This window comes from Neomonachus schauinslandi, chromosome 1 (genome assembly GCF_002201575.2).
Source record: "Neomonachus schauinslandi chromosome 1, ASM220157v2, whole genome shotgun sequence".
Classification (NCBI taxonomy): Eukaryota; Metazoa; Chordata; class Mammalia; order Carnivora; family Phocidae; genus Neomonachus; species Neomonachus schauinslandi.
The window spans coordinates 188,621,399-188,649,363 of record NC_058403.1 but is presented as its reverse complement, the minus strand read 5'-3'; the positions used below and the strand labels follow the sequence as shown (position 1 = coordinate 188,649,363).

Genomic DNA, 27,965 nt, shown 5'->3' with positions numbered 1-27,965 from the left:
CACATATTTATACACATACACATACACTTTGAAATATATAAAGTGTATATGAAGCATACTTTAAAGTTTAATGCCATAGTACCATTATCACATGGTGGTGTCTCTTGAATGCTGTTGATTACTTCACAGCTTGGATCTCCAACTTTGTAATAGTGGTCTTAAGTATTTCTCATAGGCAGGGTTCCCCTATTTGTAGAAAAAAGTGCATTGTTAAGATAATATTTCTGCCAGCATTAATGACCTTTACCTTCAAATTAAGTTTTTAGTTTTAAAAAAGTAACATTACATAAGATTCTTAATTTTAAAAATTATTTTTTAAATCCATTTGTCTGAACATACGGAGAAACATTTTTTCCAAAGGGCATCCTTCCTTTTCTCATGCAGATTTTAAATTGTGGATGCTGGTGGCCAGTTAAGAAACAGCTTATCATTTGCTTTTGGAATTTAATACAAATAAAATGCTTGACTTTTTTGAGGTTCTTTGAAATTGAACATTAACCACAAAGCAAGGAACCAGAGGGTGGAGTAAGGTAAGCAAGATTCTGTGTCAGAGTAGGTTATTTCCCATTGTTCATTAATGTATATCTTGATTCTTTCCTTCACAGCTCTAGCCTCATCTTTTAATATTTACTTGTTTATTTACTTTTTTGCCTGTCTAGGCTAAAACTTTAAGCTCCTCATTGAAGACAGGGTCTGCAACTCTTTTTTTTCTCCACTGTAGCCTTAGTACCTAGAATAGTTTCTGGCATATAGCATATGCTCAATAAATATTTATTGAATGACTGAATGAATGAATCAGGTATGTTTAATGCATCTAGCAACTACTTGGACAAATTTTTACAGTAGAATAATTGGGGGAAATAGGATTCTTGTTTTGAAATTATCCCCAGTGGTTCCTGCACTGCTTGCATCTATAGGGAATCACGTAAATGTGAATTCACATGGGGAGCAGAAACAGCCTTTTGCAATTCACTTTGGAGAATCTGGCTTGAAATAGCATCCAGCTCAGGAAAAAAGCCAAAAAACACACCATGGCTAGAGTAAACTATGAGAGAGCACATCATCCTATCTAGGGATAAAGCTCAACACTCACCTGCCCCAGACAGAAGAGAGACTGCCTTATGATTCTAAGACATTTAACAGCATTGCACTTTTCTCTTGGTAGAAAATGTCAGTGAAATATATTCCCGTTTGTAATTTTGTGTCTCCAAGGCATGTTTTAACGTAGCTGTTGTTTTAATTTATTTGAAATACCTGCCGTGTGCCTTCTTCTACTAGTGCAAATGAGGGAAAAAATGTCTCTTACTGCAGCTTCAAGATTATAGCAGATTAGAAATATATACCTTGGGGCGCCTGGGTGGCTCAGTCGGTTAAGCGTCTGCCTTTGGCTCAGGTCATGATCCCAGGATCCTGGGATCGAGCCCCGCATCGGGCTCCCTGCTCAGCGGGAAGCCTGCTTCTCCCTCTCCCACTCCCCCTGTTTGTGTTCCCTCTCTTACTGTTTCTCTCTGTCAAATAAAATCTTTAAAATATATATATATATATATATATATACCTTAAAAGTGCTATTTTGGTAGGCTCTCAAGGAGTCAGTAATGTAAGATTATGTGGCTGTATATCAGTAGTCAACCGACTGTCATTTTAACTAACTGGCGACACTTCTCCAAGGTTATTGATAATCTCACATTCCCAAATTGCTGTGCATGGAAGAGCCACATTGCTATACCTGTCCCCTTCTTAGCAAGGTGACGTAAGCCAAGATGGTCAGAGTCTGCAGCTCTGTGTCTGCAGCGGGTTCTTCATCTCACTGTGTGGGTCATAAAACTATGTTCATTTATTCCATAACTGCAAAGTGTCTACTCCAAGACAGATCCTGGTGTTAGGAAGAGGAAGACTCCATCCTTGTTCACAGTCAAGTAGCAGGAGATAGGGAAAAATAGAAGAGTGAATGGGATGAAGTGCATCAACATTTTACCAGCTCTGTTGATGCTGTGGACCAGTCATGCCCCTCATTTACATAAGCCTGCCCTCATATAGTATCCAGAGTCAATGCTTTTAAAGTGAAGATTAGAAACAAAGTAAAAAAACAAAACAAAACCGCAAGAAAACTCCCTGTGTTCTTTAGTGAAGATGAGGGATCAGAACTGGCATATTTCCTTGTATTGCTAGGTAAGCAGGTTTGAGCTAGATATGTCAGCATTTGCTGGCCCCTGTTAACAACAGGGTCGGGTTTTCGATGAAGCGTCATATGTTTATCCTTAGACCACAGGAGCGCATCTGGATTAGGACTGCTGTCGTTTTATGCCAGGATTTAAATAGTAGAAAGTAGGGAGATCTAATTATTAGAAAAAGTAACACGCCAGAAGTAGCTTCACTGTATTAAGCAATAAATGTATCATACTTTCTCTGGATAAGTTCTTTATATTTTCTTGTCAAGTTAAAAGGATGCCTCCCTGCAGACAGGGAATGACCAAAATGGATTGGCCTTCTATCTGACAAGCATCTTGTAGGTGACCAGTTGTGTTGTAATTTTAGATAATCATGTTAAATTAAGCTATGAGGTATGACAGGATGCAAAATGTGAAGACCAAGTCTAACACCATGCTAAGTGTGAATGAAAGCCTGAGAGTTGCCAATTTTATGAGGTGTTAAGACACCTTTTCTGAAATTTGACCTAAGGGGTAAAAAAGTAAGCTTCACTATCTGAGTAACATATTTGCACTATAGAGCTTAAAGTAATCTGTTGTGTATCTATAGATTATCTTTGTTTTGATCATCTGTATCAAATCTTCTATTAAATATTGGTTATCAAATTCTAAATATAGGGTTTATTTCTTTAATCCAGTTATTGTAGTCATTGACATTCATAACCTTTCCCAGTGAGGCTTACAGCAGAGAGTCTGGGACGCTGGCCCTAGATCATTAGGATTTTATGAGTCCTCCCCTCTTCTGTCAATGACATAGAGTTTTGGTGTTCTCTCTTAGGACAGCTGGGGATCTTTTTGCCATAACCTTTGTAGTTGTCATTTATACGGCTTTCCTGGGCTGCCAATGGCCCGTCAGCAGCCTTCTTTGTTCCTGGGACTGTGTTCCTCAGGGTGCAGAGGAAGGAGGCATCTCCAGCAGACAGTCACATCTGAGAGTGATCCCCCATCCCCTGAATCCTATCCCCTCTGAATACCCATTTTTATCAACACAAAACTGAGAGTTAAAAGGCTGAAAATAAGATGGTTAAATCACAGCAATGATTTATCTTCTTATATTTGTTACTTAAAAGCTAGTTTGCCACTATGTGTGTGTGCCCTTGGGTATGTCAAGCCATGATTTAGAGCTTGGACCTTCCTCCTGATTCCCTTTACCAAATTCTGAGCAATGCCTTCTGCTGATTACAGTCCAGACTCAGAGTTCCTGCCAGGCCACATCCCCACTCCTGGCTTCTTTTATGTATTCTCAAAATATTTTCAACAGACATGCTATGCCAATCGATTTCCAACCTAATGGGAATCAATTAAAATGAGAAAACATGGAGGTGTATTCACTGCTTGTTCTCTGCTCTCTTACATAATTTATAATGTGTTCTACTTAACTACCTGAGTATTGGTCGGTGACTTCTGAGCCCAGTGGAACAGACGTTCATAGACATTTCCATCGTAACAGCCAAGTGCTGAATTTAAACACTGATCCGTGAAGTCAAAAGCATCAGTTAACAAGATGGCATCCTTCCTGTGAGAGAAAACAAGAGTTTGTGAGTATTTTAGATTGCTCTTATGAATCTAATTAATCAGGGATGGTGAATAACAACACCTCATTAGAGGTTGCTTCATTATTCACTTTTGAACAACTCAGCTTTAATTTTTTAGAAGTTTTAATTTTTGATCTGTTCTATATACAAATATAAAGAGTCCAGTAGTCTTCAAGGCTTGTTATTTAAAATCAGCCACTCCCTGTCGCACCTCTACTTCCCCCACCCCTGGAATCAGTTTCAGTCTTTTAGCTGATATTTTTTGAATGTCTCTATCTTGTTTGGATTGCTATTTCTTGATTGTTCTGTTTTAGATATTATCTGTCAGCTCTCCATTACAAAAAGATAAGCATATGTTTTTGGTCCCCTACCCTCACCCCTGTGTCATCCCCCCCCCCCCACCCCAGCTTCTTCTCCTCGGCCTTCCTGCTCCCAGTATAGTTACGATTTCGGTCAGACTTACATTTGCTGCCTACACTGTGATGGCTGTATGTGTGTATATTATTGTGACTTTATGTATTCTGCCCACAGCTGAGCTGTGTCCCTACCATGTCTTTCCCATTAGTGATCTACCTGCTTGTCCACTGTTTCTCTCGACAACACTTCTGTCATCATCCTCAGTGATTTCATTCCTCTAAAATGTGGCTTCTCGGTTCTGGGATCTTCCCTGCTGACCTTGTTCTGCAGCCTCCCTCTGTCAGTCTCCGCCAAGATCCCACCCCAGGACGCCGTCCTCCACATCTGTACCTTCTCTGTGATGTGAGGTGTGTTCCTTTCACTGGCTCCTGCCCTGTTAGCTTACTCCCTCTAGAGTTCTGACTCTGATAGCCCCCGCTTTTTTTCTTTTCCAAACAACAAAATGTGTTTTAGCCTATTGAATGAAATATTTAAAAAAATTGTTCACATGCTTCTCTTCCTTTTTTTTAGCAAAGAATATAAAGCATAACATTGTGATTGGTTCTGCTCTTCCCTAGCCCTCCTTTTACAAAGCAGTTGAGCTGATGGGGATACTGTACCTATCAGCTTTCATCTTCTCTGGGCAACGCTTCATCATCACTGCAAGAGGATTTCCATTTAGGGCTGTTCACACTTCTTTGACCCTACCCGCACCCACCACTTACTTCACGTCCCTCATCCTCCTGGTGGCCTCCCTTCCTTCCTTATTCAGCTGAAATTTCATGGTCTGTTATATTCACTCCCTCAAGAACACATTCAGCAGTTTTTCATCGACTCTCTGCCACCACCTTTGTAGCTATAGGTGGCTGGGAAACCAGTACTGACTGGTGTAAAAGGGGCTCAGGTGGGCCCTTCCTGCTGCCTAGCGATCATATGACGTTGCTCTAATTCCTTTACTCTCTCATTCTCTTAGATGATTATTTCACACATTCTCTCTGATCGTTAAACCCACACTACCCACCTCCCCATCTCTCTTACTTAGATGACTTTTCGCCCCATTTCACTGATAAAATAGAAGCGGTAAGAGCACATCCACAAGTTCCCACCCATGCATTTATGCGTGCTTTCTCTGTTTTTAGTACAGGTACGCTGTCCAGGGTCCCAGCTCACACCAGTCCCTCCTCGACCATTAGATGCCTTCCCCTCTTGCCTACTAGAGAACAACGTTCTAGAAATTCTCTTGCCTTTTCTCTACAATGTCAGAATCCCCTTTCTCTACTGGATCATTTTCCTATACAAACAGGCTGTCCTATCTCCCATCTTAAAAACAAACTTTTGAGTCTGTTTCCCTCTCCATCATCTACTCTAGATCTTGGATCCCCTTTATGATAAAACTCCTTAAAAGTGTTGTGCTTGTTTATGCTTTGCTGTTTTTTCTTCTCCACCTCTTTAGATTGCTCTTATGAGATCCGTTCAGGTTTTCACTTCCACAGCGCCACTGAAATAGTTCTTGTCAAGGCCACCTCCTCTCATCCTCTTTGGAGGGTCCCAAGACTCAGTACTGGGGCCTCTTCTCTTTATACAGTCACTCCATGTGATATCCTTCTGATGGCTTTAAATACCAGCCATATGCTAATGACTTCCAAATTTATCTCTCCAGTCTCACTTACCTGCTTATTAACATCTTGATTTCTAACAGGCCCTTCAAAGTTAACATGTTCAAAGCCAAACTCCTGATCTTCTACACCTTCTCCTGTGCATCCTGCCCAAATCTGGTGCATTTATAGCAAATGGCAACTCTGTCCTGGCCAAAAACCTGAGCTCCTCTTTGTCACTTACACCCCACATCTGTCAGCAAATCCTGTTCTACCTTCAAAATATATCCAAACTTCAGCCACTTCCCACTACCTCCAGTGCTATCACCCAGTCTAACCCAACATCATCTTTCACTTGGGTTTTTGAGGTAACCTCCTAGCTGGGCTCCCCTTGCCCAGTCAGTTCTTAATATGGCAGCTGGAATGATCCGTTAGAAAAATTCATCAGGCGATTGAAACGCTGAAAACCCTCCCACTCTCACACAAAGTAAAAGCCAACCTCTTAAGTCTTTGCAATGATCTCCACCCCGCTTCGCCCCTGCCCCAGTACACCCCTAACTCTGACTTCTGCTCTCATTCCCCACCTCAGTCACTGTTCTCTTCTCTGTTCTCTGGATGGATGTGCCAAGCATGCTCTGGCCTCCAATGTTTGGACTTCTCTGCCTGTGGTGCTCCTTTCCCAGCCAACCCCATGGCTCCTCTCCTGTCCCCAGCCCTTGAGATCTTTCCTCAAACATCACCCTCCCTGGGAGGCCTTCTCTGACTTATTTAAAACTACATTCCCTGGGGTGCCTGGCTGGCTCAGTCGGCTCAGTCAGTGGAAGGTGCAACTCTTGATCTTGGGTTTGTGAGTTTGGGCCCCATGTTCGGTGTAGATTACTTAAAAGTAAAATCTTTAAAAAATAAAATAAAACCACAGTTCCTCCCCCCCCACTCCCCCCCCACCCCCCGCCCCAGCATTGCACTCCTGGCATTCCTGACCCCTTCCCTGCTTTCCTTTTCTTCATAGCATTTATTTACCATTTTGCACACTGTATGCTTGACTTATTTTTTCTGTGTGTGTCTCCTTTAGTCTGTAAACATCTATGGCCTTTTCAGTCTGAAACTCGTGCTCTTCATTTGAGGAGTATTTTCTTGAATTATTTTAATGGTTTGTTCCCTTCTATTTTCTCTGTCTGCTCTTCCTAGACCTCTTTTTCAGACGATGGGCAGTTAGGATCAGTCTTCTTACTATTTTTATCTTTTCTCCTAATTTTTATCTTTTTGTCTTTTTGCCTTCTTTTCTGTGAGATTTATGTAACTTTCTCTTTCAGTCCTTCCACTGAGTTTTTCATTTCCACTATCATTTTTTAGTTTCATAGAACTTTTTTTTTTTTTCTGAATATTGCTTTTTAAGAAATGACATTCTTGTTTTGTGGTTGCTATATCTCCTCTTAACTCTTTGAGGATATTACTGATCTTTTTAAACAGATTCCTTCACCCTGAAGATTCCCTCCAACTTGTTTCATTCTTGCTTGTTTGGGTCTCTGTTTTATATTGGGGCTTCCCCCAGGTGTCTGGGGATCTTGAGTCTCTGATTGTAGCTAAGAGTGGGGCACTAGCTATCTGATTACAAGTCTGGGCATGCTTGCCAATGTGTGGGATTCACTCTGGGGTGAACTGGGGGGACCATGGTGTCAGTATCTCCAGTTCTCTCTCCTTTGGGCTGGTCAGATTCTCCAGAGAAGGAACACGCTGTCGTGTTCCTGTAGCGTACTCGCCTGGCTGCCAGTTTTCTGGGAACCGGGGGAAAGAGGGCTGGTGGAGGGGGCTTAGGTTAGCACTTAGCCTATAAACATTTATTCAGGCCCCTATTTTCTGTAGGGTAGCCTCATTCTCAACTATGCCTGATGTTCCCTGGCCCATAGGCCGTCTGTGTACCCTTCTGCCAGGGTAGAATCAGGGAGAATCTCAAATCTTTTTAATCTTTTTTTTTTTTAAGGTTTTATTTATTTGACAGAGAGAGACACAGCGAGAGAGGGAACACAAGCAGGGGGAGGGGGAGAGGGAGAGGCAGGCTTCCCGCTGAGCGGGGAGCCCCCTGTGGGGCTCGATCCCAGGACCCTGGGATCATGACCTGAGCCGAAGGCAGATGCTTAATGACTGAGCAACCCAGGCGCCCCGAGGAGAATCTCAAATCTCTTGCAGAGAAGGAGGGGAGCTGGGAGTTCAGCTCCTTCTAGAAACAGACTTTTGGCCCATCCTGTGGGACTTACCTTCACCACTCTTGCCAGAGGTACACAGTGCTGCTAGTTCTTGGGGTTCTTTGGTATAACTTGTTTCCCACTCTTGGTTTATGATCCAGTTTTCTCAGATCTGCTAAGTCACTGTCCATCTACTTTCTTATTTTCATGTTTCCTCCCCTGTTCTTTTTCTTTTTGTGGGTTTATACCTTTTTAAAAATTTCAACCCATTACCTGGTGTGTTCATGGGGTTTCAGGAGGGAACAAAAGTAAATGCATATGATCAATCTGCCATCTTCACCTGTATGTCCCACACCTGAGATTTTGCAACCCCTTAAACAACTATAAACTATTTGGGTCAATTACCATTACACAGAGAGCTGGTTCTTAGTGTCACATGTAATAGTGTGCCATCCTTCATTTGTCATCTAGAAATCAGAGGGTGATACTAAGTAATCAAGGGAGGGACTTATGACACAGAACTGTTACAAGCATGGAGTCTGTTACAGACCTAACTCCCTTGCAGTGATAGGAAGGTTGTTACTTAAGAACCATAACTGAGTAAATCAAGTGTTGTGGGTTAGATGCATGCATAAGTTGCCTATCTGTGTCAGTGCTGTTGGTCTTAAGTTGTAAGTCTCTGGCGCCAAGGCAAGCACTTAGAAATGGCGTTGCAGATAAAAAAAATCATGCTTATGAGGTGTTAGGGTGATCTTTTGTGTTTCATCATCTCTGTCGGTCAAGGCTTGTATCCTATTGTCTTCATGTGCTTTAAAATGCGGAGCATTTCAGGGGTGCCTGGTGGCTCAGTTGGTTAAGGTTAAGCGGTTAAGCTGACTCTTGATTTTGACTCAGGTCATGATCTCAGGGTCCTGGGATGGAGCCTGTGCATTGGGCTCTGTGCTCACGGGGAGTCTGCGTGAAGATTCTCTCCCTTTCCTTTTCCCTCAGTCCCTCCCCCCGCTCAGGCTCTCTCTCTCAAATAAATCAATCTTAAAAATAAAATTAAAATGCCGAGCATTTCAGAATTAAGATACACTTGGGCTTGAACTGTGCAATACTCAGTTCTGCTATTAATGGTTCCCACCACTGGATTCTCTATATTAGGGAAAGTTTAATACCTAGGGCATACTTGTATAAAATGTATTTTTGACAGTTTTTGATGATTTAATTGAACATTTACTGACCACTGAATATCTGTTAGGTGCTTATATGGAGTCCTAAATGGTTTGTAACATGTTGCATGTTGTTAGAAATAAAAATAATTTGATCTAGTTTTTTTTTACTTTGTCACAAGTAGTTTATTTTTTAAATTTCAAATCTTTTGCCTTTTTATTATCTTAGTCTTACAGATAATGTGAACTATTGGAGATTCTAGGGGAAAAGACACACACACACACACACACACGTCACACCACCCCACATAAAACAGTCATCCTATTTTCTCAGAAGAGGTTGCATTCTCAAGTAGCCCATTTTTATCTTATCGACAATGGTGACTACCCTGTTTTGTTTTTCTTCTAGTGCCCTGTTCAGGTTGGGGCTTTGATTTTGATGTTTTTATTTATTTATTTAAATATTTATTTATTTATTTATTATTTTTAAAGATTTTATTTATTTGAGAGAGAGAATAAGAGACAGCACGAGAGGGAAGGGGATCAGAGGGAGAAGCAGACCCCCTGCTGAGCAGGGAGCCCATGTGGGACTTGATCCCGGGACTCCAGGATCATGACCTGAGCTGAAGGCAGACGCTTAACCAACTGAGCCACCCAGGCGCCCAATTTCGATGTTTTTAAAGTGATCATTCAGATTATATATGATGTAACAGAATGAAAGCATTGCATTAGTATGTCATGACCCTTAACTGTACTGCATTATGTTGCATTTAAGAACTATTTGTATTATTGCTTTATGAATCTGTGTATGAATTCCCGGTTTAAAAAAAAAAATTAATCTTGAAGCTGAGGGAGAATTAAAATAAGTTTAGTCCACTTAGTAAGAGTTTGCCTAAGCACATTCAACAAAGAGAAGGATATATTTGAAATAAATAATTGCCCCCACCTTAACTTTAATACAGTTTACGAGCATATGCTCAGGGGTCAGACAGGCCCCAGATTGCACCCAGCTCCTCCCCTGGCTGATTGTGAGACTTTGGGCAAGTTACTTACTCCCCTCAGCCTGAATTTCCTCCCCAGTAAAATGGGGGAGATTAATAGTATTCATTTCAAAAGACTATAAGGATTAAATGAGATGATGTATGTGAAAGCTTTTGGCATAATGCCTGGCACATATAAGTGTTCCTTAAATATTAGCTATGATTAAGACTCATTGATATTATTAGTACATCTTATGAATATGGTAGGATGCTTCATTTAGATACTCTTCCTATTTACAATGTTGAAGAGTATTCAGTTGAGATCATTTGTTTTTAAGCATTTTTATTTCTAATTGTTTTTTCTTTCATTAATCCATCATGCTTTATGTGGATGGAATCACGCTACAGTGTCAACCTCTCCAGGGTGGTTGCTGCTTTTGCCGGACCCCATTTAGCAAGGTTTTGGAGCCGCAGGTTTTGGAGTGGGAAGTGAACAAAGGGTCTAGGGCTATTCTCTGAAGATTACCATGGTTTGAGGGCAGCCACTCACCGGATGAGGCAGAGCAGGTCCAGGTAGGCAGTTCTCACCGCATCTACTTGGGCCCCAGACAGGAAGCCATCGTGGAGAAAGTCACCGGCATTAGTCAGGATGCCGTGTAGAGCATAGAGGTCACAGAGGCGTTTGAGCACCTGCTGAACCGCCGGTTGGTTTTCTAGTTTCTCCAGAGTTTCTGTAAAACTCTTCACACTGATATAGAAGCAGTGTGCCTAAAAGACACGAAGATCCATCAGCTTCTGGTTTCTGACTTCAGAAGTTATCCTGGAGGCTGGGCAAGACTGCTGGAGTAAGCTCGCTGTGGCCAAGTGTTTCCCTGCGGGCCGACGAGCAGCTGCCTGTGCTCCGAGCTCACCGCGGGTCTCGATGCTTGTGTGTGCGTGCGTGTGTGCCCCTGCTGGGGGCTTGTGGGCTCTGGGACTTGGCCCTTGGCTTCCTCATTTTGTTTGGGGGAAATTTCAAGGAGGTTTGTAAGTAGAAAGAATACAGGGGTATTGGAGCCTGGCCTGGAGACAGTGGAGGACTGCACCACTTTTCTTAAGAAAACAGCTGTTTATTGTTTGCCATGTTTAAGGCAGTGGTGTGTGTGTGTGTGCTTGTGTGTGTCTTGGGGTGAGAAAGTAGAGGTACACGATGGACATAAAGTTTATCCCAGCTAGAGAGTAAACTCTGCAAGGTAAGCAGGGCTGTTATTTAGCCCATATCCAACAGTCTGGCTTTGTCACTAGTTAAAATAAAACTTTTGGGCACCTGGTCGGCTCAGTGGAGCATATGACTCTTGATCTCAAGGTCATGAGTTCAAGGCCCATGTTGGGGGTAGAGCTTACTTTAAAAAAAATTATAAAACTTTTGGTACCATTTGGTAAGTGACCACTGCCCTCAACTGAGTGAGACCCCCATCTCTGTCAGCCAGGATCCTTCCCTGGGACCCCCTCCTCCCCACAGCTCGGCAAATAAAGGACGAATGCCTGACCCAGCAGGAGGCTTTCAGGCCCCTGCTTCTGTTAGGCCTGAAGTCCTTTCTGATTGGCCTGTGCCTCTGCCCTACTGGTTGTTGAGTATTCTGAATATTCCCCTTCTCCCCAAGATAAATGTGCATTATTGTTTTATTGTTATCAGGTTAGGTATATGAATTCCATGGGGGGGGGAGGGAAGGAAAGCAAATAAAACTCTTCTCAAATGTTTACATGCATACAGATCAGCTGGGCATCTTGTGAAAATGCAGATTTCCTAGTAATGCCTGAAGTAGCAAGGCTTAGACTGTTTTGAGGGTTCAAAGAAGTTTCCTCAGGGGGGCAAGGAGGGGTTATTGCATGTGCATAGGGCTGTACATGCAGGAGCTGCACCAGCCTGCTGAGGCTGCCCCCGTGAGGCATAATGAGGTGTTGACAGACCTGGACTGAGGCTGTATTAGAATGGGTACCAGCATTTGCTCCCGTGTTCCTAGAGGACGGACCTCTCTCCTGAGCAGGGTCTCAGATTATAGGACCAGAGCCCATCAGAGCCTTAAGGCCTTTTCCATGCCCCTTTATTTTACAGACCGGGAAGTTACAGCTCAGAGAAGGAAGGACACTGGAGGTCACTCAGAGAGGCAGGTCATGCACAGAGCTGGAAACAGAACTTAGGCCACTGTTCCCCACTCCCCTGTGTTGCTGTCACTCTTTACCTGCATATTTATGGTTTCTAGATGGGACTTGGTGGGTGCTTAAGGTTTCTGTAGAGTAGATGGTTTTTCCAAAGCATGAAGCTCAGAAATTGCAGCTCTCCCTGCCCCTTATGACTTTGGTGAGTCAGCTAGGGCACCATCTTCCCAGGAAGCCACTCTTCTTCAGCTTACAATGGCCAGAGGAGAAGGGACTTGCTTTTCTCCTCTAGGCTGGCAGAGCTTCCCACCCTTGGTGCCCGTAGAACTTGGGGATCACCTCCCTCCCTCACACACAGTGGCTCTCTGAGGACACAGCTTGCATCTGTGAGGGAAAGGAAAGCAAAGCATCTTAACTATTTTCTACCTCTGGGACTTAATTCCTTTGAGTTCTATGTCCTCATCCTTAAAATGGAGATTATGCTACTCTCACCCCCAGGGTGGTATGTATTAAATGAGGTAACCTGGCATGCAGTGTCTGGTCCACTGGAAGGCAGCATAGGTTTGGAAAATGGATGCATAATGGGCAGCTGTGATTCCTTTTGTGATAGTCTGGTGAGAACACAGCTTTGGCTCACCCCCCTCTGTGTTGATAGGACATTTAGCACAGCAGGGCATGCTCCTGTAGTAGACACAGCCCCGTGGATGGTGGCTGCATTAAGACCAGCACCAGCTGATGTGGTAGAGGGGGCGGGTCACCAGGTGGCGCTCACGCCCAGCCTGCCCCGTGAGGGCTGCTAGAAAACACTCCTCAGGCTTTCCTGCCAATTCCTGGGCCTAATGCCTGAGGATCGAAGTGTTCACCTTGGTTTTGCAGCTGTAGGTAGGACCAGAGTCCCAGGTGCCTAAGCTGGAGCTCAGGAGTCAACCTCTTCCCCACCCCATTACTCTCTGAAGGCTCTTGCTATCTTCTATGCCCTTAATATGTCTGCATCCTCCCACTTGTCTCTATGCCCTCTGCCAAGTTCATGGTCAGGACCATCCTCAGCCCTTGCCCAGACTGCTGCTGCCTGCTCCTAACTGGCCTCCAGCCTCCAGTCCATTGCTCCCCAGGCAGCCTGTATGATTCTTCGACAATGAAACTCTGATCACCTCACTCCCGTGGTACAAAGTCTGCAAGGAGAACGAAACCAAACTGCTCACAGTGATGCAGAAGGTCCCAGGCCTTGCCCATCTTTTCTCCTCCCCTACCTGCTTACCTCTCCTGGGTTCAGTCTTCCTCCTTTAGCACCCAAATTTGTACTTCCTCAAGCACCTCCCCTTTTCTTGCCTCTTCCTTTTCCACCTGCTATTCCCTTTGCCAGGAAACCTTTGTTTCCCAAACCACAGCCTCTACCCTTTACCTGGCTAATTTCAGCTCATCCTTGAAGTCTTGGCCTCTGTGCCCTTTCTGGGAAGCCTTTCTGGTCCTCATGCCGGGTAGAGCTGCACTTCTCTGGGATCCCGGGCAGCCTGTGTCTCTGTCACTGTGCTGCCTTGACTGCAATGGGTACGGGCACCATGGAGCCCCCAGTCCCTAGCCCAATGCCTGGTGTCGAGCGGGTGCTCAAATATTTGCTGACTGAATGTGAATTACGCACAAACACAAAACAGAGTAGAAACTGAATCAGACATCTAAGGATTGCCTGCGGGGCTAAGGGGAGACTTGACCTGCTTTTCGGTGTGGGAGGAAATATTTGAACAACCTGAAGCAAATCCAATAACACTGCCTCATTACATTTTTCCCTAAGAGCTGTCAGCAAGATTGCTTTGGAGTTAAGTCCTTTAATTAAAATACCCTGGACGAAAGCCTTGGAAGTGAAATGAGGGCAGCCACTGAGCAGGGCTGGGGAATAATGGCAGAGCTCAGATTTTCTCCACATGGTGGCCTGCTGGGGAAACAAAACGGGCCCCTTTCAGCTGGAGCTTCAGCTGACGGGCAGCTCACCTTAGCAGCCTGGAGGTGTATGACAGTGGTCTGGTTCCATGCCTCATCCCAGTCAGCCCCGGATTGCATCACAGTCTCTAAGTGATGCACTGAGTCCTTTATGAGCCTGACGGCCAAAGAAAAAAAGGTTCAACTTCCTGACTGAGTGGGAAACAGACTGATGGAGCCTGGTCTCAGGCTGCCTGGGGATCCCTCAGAAGTAGAAATGCAGTAATGTCCATTCATTGACCTTTGCTTTGTATTGCAAAGCTAAATGTTGACTATACATTATTTCTTTAATCCCCCCCTTTATTTTTTAAGATTTTATTTACTTATTTGACGGGGAGAGAGACACAGCGAGAGAAGGAACACAGCAGGGGGAGTGGGAGAGGGAGAAGCAGGCTTCCTGATGTGGGGCTCGATCCCAGGACCCTGGGATCATGACTTGAGCCAAAGGCAGATGCTTAACAACTGAGCCACCCAGATGCCCCTCTCTTTAACCCTTTTAAGGGTAGGCTTTAACCAATTTACAATGGGGAAAACGGAGTCCCAGACTGGCTCACTTAACCTGTCCGGGGCGGGGGGGGGGGGGGGGGGGGGGGGGGTCACACAGCTAGTGAGGGGTGGAGCCATCTTAACCTATGAGCTGTAAAGCCTCAGGGCTCTAGGCCAGGCACTGACCCTCCTTTCTAATACAGACACCATCCTGACGTCAGTGTTTTCAGGCCATTCTGTTGACCGACTTCTGTAGCTGAGCAAGGACAATGGTTTTCCCGGAAAGGCTAGTGACGCCTGTCAGTCACCCCGGCCAGTTCCATGTTCTACCAAAGGGACCTTAAAAGGCTAGAAAAGAAAAGAAAAATAACTCTTGTTCTCCAAACCACTAAATTGGTCATTGGCTATTTACTTAACCTTTATTCTTTTATTTTCTGTTCCCTGCCCATCCACTCATGACCCTTGGGATTTCTGTTGCAAAACACACTATTTATTAAGCAATACTTATTTTTTTGCATCAGGGAGTAGATAAGCAGATGTCACCTTGAGTTCCAAGCAAAAATCAATATAATGGCATTTTAATTACCCTGAGCAGCCTTATCAGGCTCTCGACACCTCCCCCAACTCAAATGTTCGTTCTCTGAGGCCTGGGCTTTTTATAACTGGTTTATTGATAGATCTGCAGTGCCTAGAATTGTGCCTGGCACACTGTGGGCACTTAGTATTTGTGGAATAAATACATGAATGTCCAAAGTTGCTTGTGATCTTTTTTTTTTTAAGATTTTATTTATTTACCTGACAGATAGACAGCGAGAGAGGGAACACAAGCAGGGGGAGTGGGAGAGGGAGAAGCAGGCTTCCCGCGGAGCAGGGAGCCCGATGCGGGGCTCGATCCCAGGACCCTGGGATCATGACCTGAGCCGAAGGCAGATGCTTAACGACTGAGCCACCCAGGCGCCCCCAAAGTTGCTTGTGATCTTAAAATAATTATTAACCATCCCTTGGACCACAGGTTGGGGTATAAGACCTTTTTATATGCTGAAATTATTTCTTCCGGGTTGTTTTGGTGTTTTAGTTGGGTAGAAGTTCAGAAGGTTTATTTCTTAGGTACTTCCATCTCTCTATCTATTCTGTGATGGTGTTTGTGTTTGGCCAGGACCTCTTTTTATTCCCAGCCCTTGGCATGTTTGGACATTTCTGACGCACAGGAGGTACCCAACAGTATTTGTTGAATGACAGAATGCCTGAGTCCCTGGTCCTGTTTGTGTTCCCTGGAGTCCACTAGATAGACCCTGGCAATAAACTAATCCTATCCCTTGATGTAGTTGGTTTTTTTTGAAAATTACTTTTAGTTTGTGGGCTATTTTAAATACAGTATTGGTATTTACTTTATTATTTACCATTATTCACATACTGATACATTTGTGGTATTTACAAATGGGGCACATTCATTGCATTGCAAATCACAGTAAGAACCTAAAGATAGAAAAAGTTCAGGGCACCTGGGTGGCTCAGTTGGTTGAGCAGCTGCCTTGGGCTCAGGTCATGGTCTCAGGGTCCTGAGAGCAAGCCCCTGCTCAGCGAAAAGTCTGCTTTTCTCTCTGCCCATCCCCTGCTCGTGGTCTCATGCTCTATCTCTCTCTCTCTCAAATTAAAAAAAAAAAAAAAAACCTTAAAAAAAAAAGAAAAATTTCCTTGCACTGGCAAGAGGGGTGATGTCCTTCTACTAGCTCGACCAGGATGGGGAAGTGATGGTGGCTCATGGATGTGGCTTCCCCTTCTCTGCCCATGGTGGCAGGAACTGAGAGGACTGAGGTTGGGGAAGGGGGTGCTTTTCAGAGGAGTATCCACAAATGCTCACCCAGCCCGCCCCAAAGGCCCTAGTGTGGGAAAGAGCCTGCCCCCAGGTGGAATGGCTAATTTCTTGCTCACCTGGTTGCTACGTGTGCCCAGGCCATGGTGTAGAGTTTTGGGTGGAGGAAGTCGGCTGCTTTCTGGGCTGGGCATCTGGCCAAGTCAGTTGTGGTCAGGTATGCAATAGACTGAGGGAGAGACTTCTGCAGTGTGGAACCTGGGGTTGCCTGAGCTTGAGCTTGCAGGTAGTTTTTCACCAGAAACCTGGGCGGGGGTGGGGGGGGCGGTAGAAGCAGGTAAGCAGGGGGGAGCCCTGTGGGACCGCCCAGCACCCCTGTTGCCCAGGAACATGCACTCTTATACTCCCTACGGGAGAACCAGGGCCATGCAGGCTCTTGCCTGGCCCCTCCTGATAGACACTCAGATCCTGAACATAAACCCTTTTGGTATCTGAGCAAACAATCTTTTCTTCTGGTTAGGATCTTGGGATTTGGGGATTCATGCTGAATTGTACAGTGACGGCGGAAATTAAATTTTTGTACTCGAGGAAGGATAGGTGTAAGAATGCTAACATGAGTGGAGAGTTACAGGTGACTCTCTGCTTCTTTCCTCTGATGACCCAGTGGTTATAGGCTCTGGGCTCAGCCATCCTTGGATTCCCCAGGCAGCTCTGCTGAGACCTCTGTGACGCGTGTACATGTTATTTCACCTCCCTTGGCCTCAGTGTCTCCATCTCTGGATGGGGATAATAATAGTCACCTGATAGAAGGTTTGTGAAAACCGAGAAAATATCTGTAATGCTCCTCTAATGGTGGGGTACAGAGTGTCTAATACAGGATACTGTATCCTCCTTATTATTTGAAAAGACTTCGCATAATATTATTATGAACGTGAAAGGCCTTGCCAGTCAAGCCCCCACACACAGAAGAGAGTGAACAGAAGCCTGCAGTTGCATCCCTGCCTGCCTACCTGCCTGCCTGCCTCTCAGGTGGGAACCTCTGCGTGCAGGCCCCGTGCTAAGCCCAGGGACAGGCAGTGAGCAAGGCCCTCAACACTCTGGCTCACAGAGAAGAGCCCCTCGGATTGGGTTGAGTGGGAGGGCTGGAGCAACTGGAGATGGCGTGTTCAGTCAGGGTGGGCATCTAAGTGGGGACCTGAGGGATGAGAGGAGCTGCCTACAGCCGGCCCTGCAGGCTGGGACAGAGCATTCAGGGGAGGGAAGCTAGCGGGAGCCAGTGATGGGAAAGAGGAACCGTGTCCAGCCCCAGGGGAAGGGAGAGCACGATGGGAAGGGAGGCGGGGAGGGGGTGGGGCAAGCCGCAAGGACCCCGCAGGGCAGGTGCAGTGGTTTTCCCATGAGCTCTGGGGAGCCCCTGAAGAATGTGAAGCAAGGGAAAGCTGTGCTCTTGTCCCGCCCGCGAAAAGCTCCGGATGGACTGGAGACAGACTGTGCGTGTCGGTTGGTCTCCGTGTGGCGTTGCCTGGTGCCTGTTCCGGCCGTGGGCATCGGGCGCTGCTTCAGCCCACGCAGGGGCCTTACCTGGCTGTCTGAAGGTAGAGCACGGTGTTGTCACCCTCATAGGTGCAGGAGGCTGTCACTCTGCTGACCAGTGAGGGCAGGCCGCTCAGCTTCGAGTAGCCGTGGCCGCCACAGGCTTGGCGGCACAGCTCAGTCCCCTGGAGGCACAAGTCTGACGTCATGGCCTTGATTCCTGCACTCAGTGCGTGAAGCTGCAAGAACAGGGCATCAGGATGAGTAAGGAGTCCCTCCAGGAGCAACCATGCTTCCCGCTCATTGAGCACCTGCTGTATGCCCATGACAACCCCGTGAGTAAGAATGATCTCCTCGGCTTGCAACTTTACGAACCAGAAGGCTGAGACTCAGAGATGTTACGTGACCTGCCCAAGGTCATACGATGAGGCAACGTAGCTGCAGGGCAGTAAAAACAAAGGAAAACTGACCAGGCCAGTGTCTCCAGGATCTCGGGAAGAGGGTGCTTCCTGGATTGGGCTCACCATCATTTAGGAGTTACGGACTTTGCTGGCAAGTGGAGTTTTTGGAGAGCTGGCCTGTGACCGTGGAGGTCCACCATCACCCCACTGGCCTGGGCTGCAGGAGGGGCTGCCAGGCAGCAGACCTGGTTAGAGCTTTCGGTTCTTGAAAGCCCTTACCCATCTTTCAGACTCTTGAGTCCTTGGGAGGAAGGTCATGTTCCTTAATCTCTCTGTGCTTCACTTTCCTAATCTGTAAAATGGGAATATAAATGAGGCCAGTGGCACAATTGGGGATTGATGAAGCAGTGCTTACTTATAAAGCACAGGGTCTGGTGGACGAAACCTTAGTGTATATCTAAGTGCATAATCCTTCATCTGAGACCCTTGTGGCCGGATGTGTTTCGAAATCAGTATTTTTTTGAATTTTAGAAAGCTAAAGCAGGGCATTGAAGGCAGATTATATATAATACCCAGAAAAGTCTGGGGCAGCCTTAGTGATCAAACTCATTAGTATTTCTGCTGCAAAATGTATACACATCCAGTGGGATAAATCAGATCAATTCAGGTCCTACCATGCCACCAAATGTGTAATTTGTAATTTTTCTGTAATATTTCAGAGCTTTTTAGGTTTCACATACACACCAGGGATTGTGCTCCTGTGTTCTATGTATAATGTGTGATTATTCCCTCTAGCATTTTTGGAGCTTTCTGGAGGCCAGATGTAGGTGGATTTATATGTCGGGGTACAGTTTGCCCTGGGTGCCCCGGGGATATTGGAAGGCTGGGGGGAGGGAGTAAAAGGAGTCCATGGGAACAGGAGTGGGGCTGCTTCCCAGTGGGCAGAACAATCTCAGCCACCTTCCCAGCTCCGGCCACCACCCCCCCCCCGGCCCCCAGACAGCAGATACCTCCGGCAGGTGGCTGAAGTCTTTGTTGAGAATGGCATCGTAGGAGCTACGTAAGAACTCTAGGAGGCTGCTCGCCAGGAAATGGAATGCATAGGCTGTGGCCAGCTGAGGGAAGAGTTTCTGCTGCTGCGTCTGGTAGTCCAGGATTTTTGCCTCTGGGTCGCTGAGGGGAGGAAAAGCAGAAGGTTTAGAAGATTGCTACCTGCCCCCTCCACCTTCCCATATCCCCAGGACCAAAAAAAGACTTACAAACTGATCGTTTTTTATAACTCACTGCAAAACTTGACCTGAACTGACATGAGGTTAGTAATAATCTTAAAATTCCACCTAACATGAATATCCACACATTTCTCTGTAGAAATATTGACAGGTTTGCCGATAGGTGCTGCCCCTTACGGGGGACGTGTACAAAATCACAGCCTGTGCACCATATTATCCTACCAACATCTGGAAAGTTCTGAATTCCAACACATTTGATCCCAAGGATTTCAAGTGAGGGCTTGTGGTCTTGTACCCCTGATGATTTGAAACCGGACCTTTCACTGTCCAGGTGCACATAGTATGTGCTGGGGGGTACATCAAGTCTAATCAGTAATTCTGAGGATGTGAACTTGGGTCTGACGGAATCCCAAGGCAGGGACGGCCTTGTCCATCGCTATGTCTGCAGTGCCTGAGACTGTGTCCAGCACGAAGGGGACCAGAGTAGCAATTTGTGGATTAAAAGAAAGCGTGACTGTGAGAAGCCTCCCATGGCTGTTGGGGAGAATCTTAGGTCAGCAGTCCCTCATTTATTTATTATTGGTGGGGGGAGGGGCAGAGGGAGAGGAGAGAGAATCCCAAGCAGACTCCCCGCTGAGTGCAGAGCCCAACACGGGGCTCAACCCCATGACCCTGAGATCATGACCTGAGCCGGGACCAAGAGTTGGATGCTTAACCGACTGAGACACCAAGGTGCCTCAGACACACACTATCATAACCATCCTTGGGACACTTGTGGAACCCAGAAAACTGGGCTCTGGATGGGACTTCAGCAGCAGCACCTTTTCCCCAGCACCCCTGTCCTCCGGAGAAGAGTCCCTCAGCAGGGGGAATCTGAAGCCCAGGCCAGTCGCGGTGCCCTGGGTTTGCCAGAGGAAAGGGACCCCGGGCTCCGGGCCTGGCTTGCTTCGTTGCATTTCACTCTCCACACTGCCTTGAAAGAGTGCTCCTGTCATGCCTATGTTGCGGGTGAGGACACTGAGGGACAAAGAGGTGGCGCGAGTTGCCTAAGCTCCCACGGCTGGCACGCAGCCCAGCTGTGTGTCCCCCAGGTCTGTCCGGCATCTGACCCTCAGTCCATTTTGCATTAGACTCCTGGATCCTTGAGCCCACAGCATAAAGCATCAATGGATTCTTAGACTGGAAGTTCTCTCTTCACATTCCAGGGGAGGAAACAGAGGCCCTGAGCGGGCAAAAGACTTGCCCAGGGTCACTTAAGCAGAGTTGGGACAAGAACTGCCGGGCTGAAGCCCATCCCTCAGTCAGTCAGGACTCGACCCTGTCTTCCCACACTAGCACCTTATGCTCAGCTCCTCGCTGCGACATCCTGGCTGCATGTCTCCATTGGGGGCATATTTATCCTAAAATATTATTTGCTGTTTACCCAAAATTCAAATTTAACTGGTAGCCTGTATTTTCATTTGCTGGAAATCGCGCGCGTGTTTACACAGGCACGCACACGAGTGGGTGCACATAACACACAGTAAAAAACAGAGAGTACGGCGGTGCCTGGTGGGCTCAGTGGGAGGAGCATGCGGAACTTGATCTCAGGGTCATGAGTCCAAGCCCCACATTGGGTGTGAAGATTACTTAAATAAATATTCAAACAACAACAGAGAGTACAGTCAGCTATTCAGTCCCGTGGAGCAGAGGGAGAATCCGCTGGATGCAGCCACATGCGAACAAAATGGTCCAGACTTGGACATGCCCCACGTGGGGATGCTGACAGCCACAGCTGGACAGAACTAGCTTCAGCCGTGCACCGTCCAGTGTGACGGCTGGGCTTTCCCAGACACGATCTCTCATGCCCTGACGGAGCTCAAGAGCCACAGTCACCCACCTTTTGGCAACCAGCTGACGACCCAGACACACCCAGCCAGTCACAGCCCAGCTGGACTCGGACAGACAGATCTGATGGTACAGGGTCAAAGACCCATGATCACACAGAAACCCAGGCCCTGACCGACACAGGTCAGGCGGTAGACCAGCCAGGGTTCGAGGGAGCCTGACGGAGACCCCATAGACAAGGCCCACTCGGGCAGAGGGGTGGCATCAAGGGACAGGCACTGTGGGATGGAGAGGGAGCCCTGTCTGTCGTGGTCAGCCGGCGGGTGCCCCTTGCCTGGGCCGGATGCTGGATTGGCGGCGGATGACTGAGTAGCGGATGGCGATGACACAGGCCTTCTGCAGCAGGGGGATGATCTCGCCCAGGAGCAGATCCACCCGCAGCACCACCATGGAAAAGTAGTTGGTCTGCAACGTTCCGAGCTTGACGTAGGTGCCATCTGGCAAGACCTGGTGGACCAGAGACGGGTGTGCCGGGCCTGAGCCAGGGCTCCCCAGCCTGTCCTATACCCATGACTGTGGGCTTCCATCCCCTCCAGGCACACGGCCCTCAGACCGCTCACCGGCAGCAGGTGGCTGACCACTCGCCAGATCACACTGGCTCTTAACACACCTGTGCTTTCTGCTGAACAGTCACTTCTCAAGTGCCTGGGTTCACAGCTCTTCTCCGGGGACACCCAGGACCTCCTCCAAATCCATAGCTAGAGGGAATGCCTGGGGACCTCCAGACCTTCCTCCAGCACTCGGCTGGTGTCTGGTCAGTGACTGCTTGTCTAGGCCTCACTGTAGGTGAATATGCATGTCACCCTCAGCCCTTCCCTTCTCTCACATCGCTTTGCCCCCCTACCCTATGACTGCTCTACCATCCCACGAAGCTCTGAGCATTTACCCCTGAGAACTCTGAGGCTCAGAGAGATCAAGTGACTTGCTCAAGGTCACACAGCTCCCAAACTGGGGCTTTACCCAGATCTGTGGGATACCAGAGCCTCTTTGGGGTGGGGGGGTGCCCCAAACTCTGCTCTTTGGGGGAAGACCCAGAGCCAGCAGCAGTCTGCAGGAGGCCACTGCCCCTCTCCAGGCAGCGTAGGCTAGCAAGCCTTCCCAGGACTCCCACCTGTGCAAAGCGACTCAGCATGTTCTCCCTAGGGACCCGCACGTGGTCCAGTCGCAGGAAGCCGTGGTCTATGTGGTCAAAGCCCATCTTGGGCCCGATGTCTCCAACGGTGACTCCTAGAAGGAAATGGAGATGGGAACGTCTGTATGCCAAGTGCTTTCGTGTGCCGGGTACCCCCCACCCACGTTCTAGCTCCCCCAAGCCTCACAGCAGCCTGTCACGTGGGATTATTACACCTGTTTTTCAGCTGAGGTCAGACAGATGCTGAATCTTGCTCAAGTTCACCCAGCCAGTTAGCACCAGGTCTACCCAACTGGACTCCTCCCTGCCCAAGGGAGACATGTCCCAGCTTCTCCCATTACCTTGGGGCCTCAGGATAGGGAGGCCTGGTGGGCTCTCTTCCTGGCAGTGGTCCTAGGAGCCACGTGGGCTTACCTGGCAGTGGGGTGTGGTCCTGGAGGCTCCGGATGGGCACAATGAAGGCGTGCATGCCCTGTCGGGCTCCTGAGCAGATCAGCTGGGCCTGGACCAAGGTGTGGGTGGCTGACCGTCCCACTGAAGGCAGAGAGAGGAGAGGCCCAGCATGATCTCTGGTGTAGGAGACCCTGGTGTATGGAGCAGGCAGGCTAACTCTCCCTATCAGGAACCTGCATGTGGGTCCAGTCTGAAATGGGTGAGGAGGACCAGTGTAGTGGCACGGGGAAGGGCAGGGTACCCCGTGAAGCCAGGATGGGGATTGTTTGATCTGCTTCAAATGGTCGGGTCAGGGGAGGATGCACAAGGAGCCTGAAGGGTACAGCTATTTCCCAGGGGGGTTACCCAGGGCAGGGAGGGCCAGGCAGAGGAGAGGTAACATCCTGGGCAACAAAGCGATGCTTTTTCAGGATACCCTGTGGCTCACATGGCCTTGACTCATCCTTGGAAATGACTGGAACAGTCTTGAGAGCTTTAGTATGAGTGTCTGGGTTGGAGAGCTTTATGGACAGCCATTTGGTGGCTGGAGGTGCAGGGGGTTCTGTCTAAATGTCACATATGTGGAGCAACCAGCCTATAACACACAGGCAGGGGGTAGGGAGGCTCAAGGAGCCGGCTGGAGATCTGGAGGGGTGCAAAGCCCTCCACACGCTCTAGATGCTCCCCCTTTCAAAGGCAAAGCTGACAAAGGTTATGGATTTTAATGAAAATAGCCTAAATGAAACAATCTGGGAAAGCTTGGCATCTTTAAAAATTTGGTTCTTCTGCAGTCTTCTGACTGAAGTGTCTGCCCTTGAGTCATTTTCTTTGGTATCAGGGAGACAGGATCTTTATGTCAGAGCTGCTGGGGTATGTATGTTAGGATCCATGGTGAGAAAACCGGTCCCTGATCACAGGGAAAGGTGTGCATCGCTGCCCCCCAACCCAGGGGCCTCGAAGAGTCACTGATCCCAGAGAGGGGGAACAGCTCCCAAAGAACCAAACAAATCTAGCAGTGTTTTGCAAAAGGCACTGTAAAATGAGCAGGGTTTTTTTTTTTTTTCTGTCCTCAAAAATCTATAAATGAATCACTCTATCGTCCACCTAATAATAATGAATACAGATAATTATTATTTATCTAAATCCAGGTGGTGCTGGACCCTGTGCTGGTGCTTTCCAGTTCTTGTAGGGCGGGTATGATGAGCCCCATTTCCCAGATAAGGAAACTGAGCCTCAGAGAGGCAAATGAGGCCCTCAAGGTCACCGGTCTGGAGGGGGCAGAGCTGGGATTTCAAGTCTGTCTGATTGCCAGGGCTGGTTTCTTTTCTCTGCAGTTCTGACTGCGGTCATCCATTCCCTTCCTCTCCTCTCTCGTTGTCTCTCCTGTCCATCCCTTATTTCTCTGACTTTTGTCTGAATCTTTTTCCCTCTCTGCTTGTCCCTGGCCTCTCTGTTTCTCTCTGCTTAGTTGTACTCCTGACATTCATTGTATTTTCTCCCCCTGTGGAAGCATTCAGCAAATGGGTCCTCAAGTGCCACAGACATGCCCTCACAGGTATGTTGTCACATCCCGGGAATAGGGCCTTGGCGGGACCCCCTCTCGGGCAAAGACGGAGCCTGGGGGAAGCACGGTGCGGTCGCCGGTGGCCAGACCGAGGCTGAGCCTTTCTGGGTGTCTGGAGCAGGGGCGGTGATGGGTGAACTGGGTGATGGATTGGCAAGCTTAATCACTAACTTGGGAGGTGAGAGTGCCTGGGACTAGGCTGTGCGTATGTGATGTGTGTGTGCACGCGTGTATCTGTGTGGGGGCAGGGTGCCTGTGAGCGAGGCCTTGGCCCTCATCCCCCACAGGTTGGGTGGTTTCCTCAGCTACTCCAAAGTTGGGGCCTCTCAGCCACTCACGGATGAAATTCTTCCCATCCCCCGCTGTTGACAGAGTGAGACCCTGAAGTTCAAGAACCTGCACTGATTTGCTCAAGGTCACCAGCCTAGAACAGGGAATCAGTCTGAGGTCTGGTGGACCTCAGAGCTGGTGCTATTCTGCTGTCGAACTTTGATCTCCTTGGGGACAGATAGGGCTGGGGGGACGGACGGATACTCACGGTCCCCAGGCCACCATTTGGTGGCTGTCAACGTGGGGCTGTGCACCACAAACTCCTGGGTGGCCGCATCATAGGTGGCTTCAGTCTCCAGGCCCCGAAGATTCGTCCCTGGGAATCAAGGAGGGGAGCTTGTGAGGCAGGAGGTCAGGATAGGAATCTCACCTGGGGAGCAGCGTCCTGGTGGGCCTGGAGCTGCCAGGCACCAGCCCCGTCTGCAGTTGGGGGAGCTCCCAGCTATACGCACAGGCGTTTCTTGTCTTTCACCCGTGGGCTGTGTGGGGGACACATGGCCAGCCCGTGACAAGGAATGCTTGCTGACATTTCCAGAAGGAACGCCTTGCCCCACGCATGCTAGTTCACACGGTATGTTTGTATAAATTAGAAAAAGGAACCCCCTCCTTTGAGACCCTTCACTGCCACCTGCTGGAATGTTTCCATATGAAATACACAATCTCTGACTCCTCAGCTGTGAGTGGGCTTTCTGGAACCGTGCACGCAGAAACCCTGGCTCACCGTGTCCCAGTTCTGTCTGGGCATATGATGCAATGATCTGGAATTCATTGCAGAGTGGGGTCCATTTGGCAATCTGCTCCTCTGAGCCCAGGCTCCTGAGGGATTTCAGGAACACGTGGTGTAGACTTAAGGCCAGTTCTCCAGAAAGGGCTCTGGGGGGGAAAGGACACGGTGCTTGAGTAGCCCACCGGAGACGGGGACCCCGGTACCGTCAGTCTGGCAGGGTGCAGGAGGGAAGGGGCATCTGCCATCCTGGCTTCCCAACAGCTATTGCCTTTAAAGGTGGGGAAAATCGCTCATGGCGTTAAGGCTTTCCAAGTGATCCCAGGTGAATTCCTCTCTGGTGGGGCTGCCCTGGGAGTGAGTACCTGTAAACGTAATAGAATTCAGGACTGTTTTCCGACCAGCCCAGGCGCTTTGCTGTTATCTGGAGGTGAAATTTCTTCTGAACGGCGGCCACATAACGTTCATTCTGGGTCATGAAATAATTATCCTTCAGGCTAAACTCCGGGTCACTGTGGATGATGCTCTCTTCCAAAGACAGAGAACAGAGAGCTTAGAGACTGGAGTGAGGCTACTGGCACCTTCAGATCTTTTTACCCTCTTGCCTTGTGGACGTGGAAAGGAAGTCAGACATTATTGTCATTTTACAGATGTAATGACTGAGCACCTGAGGTGGGAAGGTGACTTGCTCAAGGTTACAAAGTCATGCAGTGGCAGAATAAGGACCAGCATCTAGGTCTTCTGCTGCCTAAGACTCTTCTATCCTTCAGATGGGCTCAGGAAATATGGACTTGTTAAAGATATCCTTACAGTCCAAAGGAATGAATCTCTAACAGTGGAATTTTGAAAGCAAGATTTGTCATTTGAGGTGGGACTGCTAGTGAAAGACTCTTCTTCCAAGAAAGGCATGCGGGCACAAAGCAGAGGCTCCATTCCCCAGCTTCCTCTTACCAACTTTCCTCCGGAGTGCAGTGTTCTGGGCACCTCCATCCAGGATGTTGATGAGCCTTTCCACATTGAAGGACTGTATGTACCTCTCACTCTCTATGTTGGGGTGCACTTGCCTGCTCCAGGTATCCCCCAGGGACACTCGGTGCACTGGGCTGCCCATCCTAGCCTGGAGCTGCCTGCTGCCGGAGGAGAGGTACTTCTGGCCTAGCTGCTCGGAGCCTTGGGTGGTGCTAAGAACCTGTGTGCAGGAGGAAGTGCCCAGAGCTGAGCATCCTCCAGGGGCTGCTCCGGGTAGGAAAGCAGCTCCCCTGAAAGATTTGTGTGCCCCTGCACCCCCACCCCCTTCTCTGCAGGCACTCAGCTGGCCACGAATGCAGGAATTGCTCGGTAAATGGTAACGTAGTACCTGTTTGTCGAGATTTGGATGGGATCCAATCACAGGGCTCGAGCTCTGTCCACTGCAATCTGTCTTACAAGGGTTACCTGGGGAAATTCTCACAAAGTCAATTCAAGTCACACATGCAAAAATATCTGGTGACCTTGAGCATGTCTGGCCTCTAGCCACACAGCTGGAGGTGGCCAGGAGGTGGCCAGGGTCCGACCACAGAGCACATGCTTTCTCATGTTACGGCCCTGCCAGGGGGCCTCACTGTAGGGACCTGTGGTCCCATTCACCTGGTCCCCTGAGTCCTGGGCTCATTCAGCCCATTTCTGTGAGCCTTGAGGGGTACCGCAGAGCTGGGGGGAGGAAGCTTGCTTCTGGCCTGGGCAGTGTTCCCCCTGGGACCCCTGTGTGCCCCCCTGCAGCCAGAGTGGACCCGTGTCCTTCAGCAAACCCTCAGACTCTCAGAAGCCCCTGTTTCCCCACAGCAAGGCAACTACCAGGTTGCCTCGTCTATTTGTTGAGTATCTCAAATCCATTTGTTCCATCCCCATGTCTGTTCCCGGGCCACCACCATCTCTCACTGGGCCTCAGTGTCTCACTTGTCTGTTCTCCTGGCTGCCAGGCTGAGCCCTTCAACTGCAGTCACATTGTGTCCCCGCCCCGGCTTGGAATTTGCCCCCTGGTGCCCACTGTTTGTGGGAGAGAGTCCATGCTCCCGACCATCCACCGCCGCCTGCCCACCTGCCCCTTGCCCTGGATCAGCTACTCCAGCACCAGGTTGGGGCCTCCCCTCCCTCTCCTCCTCCCTTTTGCCTCTGTGGCTTTCCCCCCACGTTCCTAGTGAGACCCAGCCTCCAGGGACACCTCCTCCAAGGAGCCTTCCTGACAGCAGCACCCCCCACCCCAGGAACAGAGTGCCCTTTTGCTGCCCCACT

At 48.3% G+C, this 27,965-nt stretch overlaps 1 protein-coding gene across 1 annotated transcript; it reads right to left on the bottom strand.

Moving 5' to 3' along the window:
- Nucleotides 1-123: 123 nt before the first annotated feature.
- Nucleotides 124-27,091, bottom strand: ACOX2 (acyl-CoA oxidase 2). Its single transcript, XM_021694987.1, has 14 exons — nt 26,646-27,091; nt 26,060-26,222; nt 25,692-25,843; nt 25,179-25,286; nt 23,059-23,178; nt 22,624-22,739; nt 21,787-21,959; nt 19,407-19,569; nt 18,044-18,234; nt 16,582-16,767; nt 14,176-14,281; nt 10,601-10,818; nt 3,591-3,723; nt 124-186 (listed from the first exon to the last, which is right to left on the bottom strand). Exons 1-14 carry the CDS (start codon nt 26,803-26,805, stop codon nt 124-126), a joined length of 2,052 nt encoding a protein of 683 aa, XP_021550662.1. The 5' UTR covers nt 26,806-27,091.
- Nucleotides 27,092-27,965: the final 874 nt, after the last annotated feature.

What these genes read in the sequence shown, in the direction of transcription:
- ACOX2 (XM_021694987.1), bottom strand. Translation starts at nt 26,805, where the DNA reads ATGGGCAGCCCAGTGCACCGAGTGTCCCTGGGGGATACCTGGAGCAGG. An exon ending in TACACCTCCAGGCTGCTAAG is followed by an intron (nt 10,819 to 14,175) that starts GTGAGCTGCCCG and finishes CGTGTCTTTTAG; the next exon opens with GCACACTGCTTCTATATCAG. An exon ending in AGTCACCGACCAATACTCAG is followed by an intron (nt 187 to 3,590) that starts GTAGTTAAGTAG and finishes TTCTACAAATAG; the next exon opens with GGGAACCCTGCCTATGAGAA.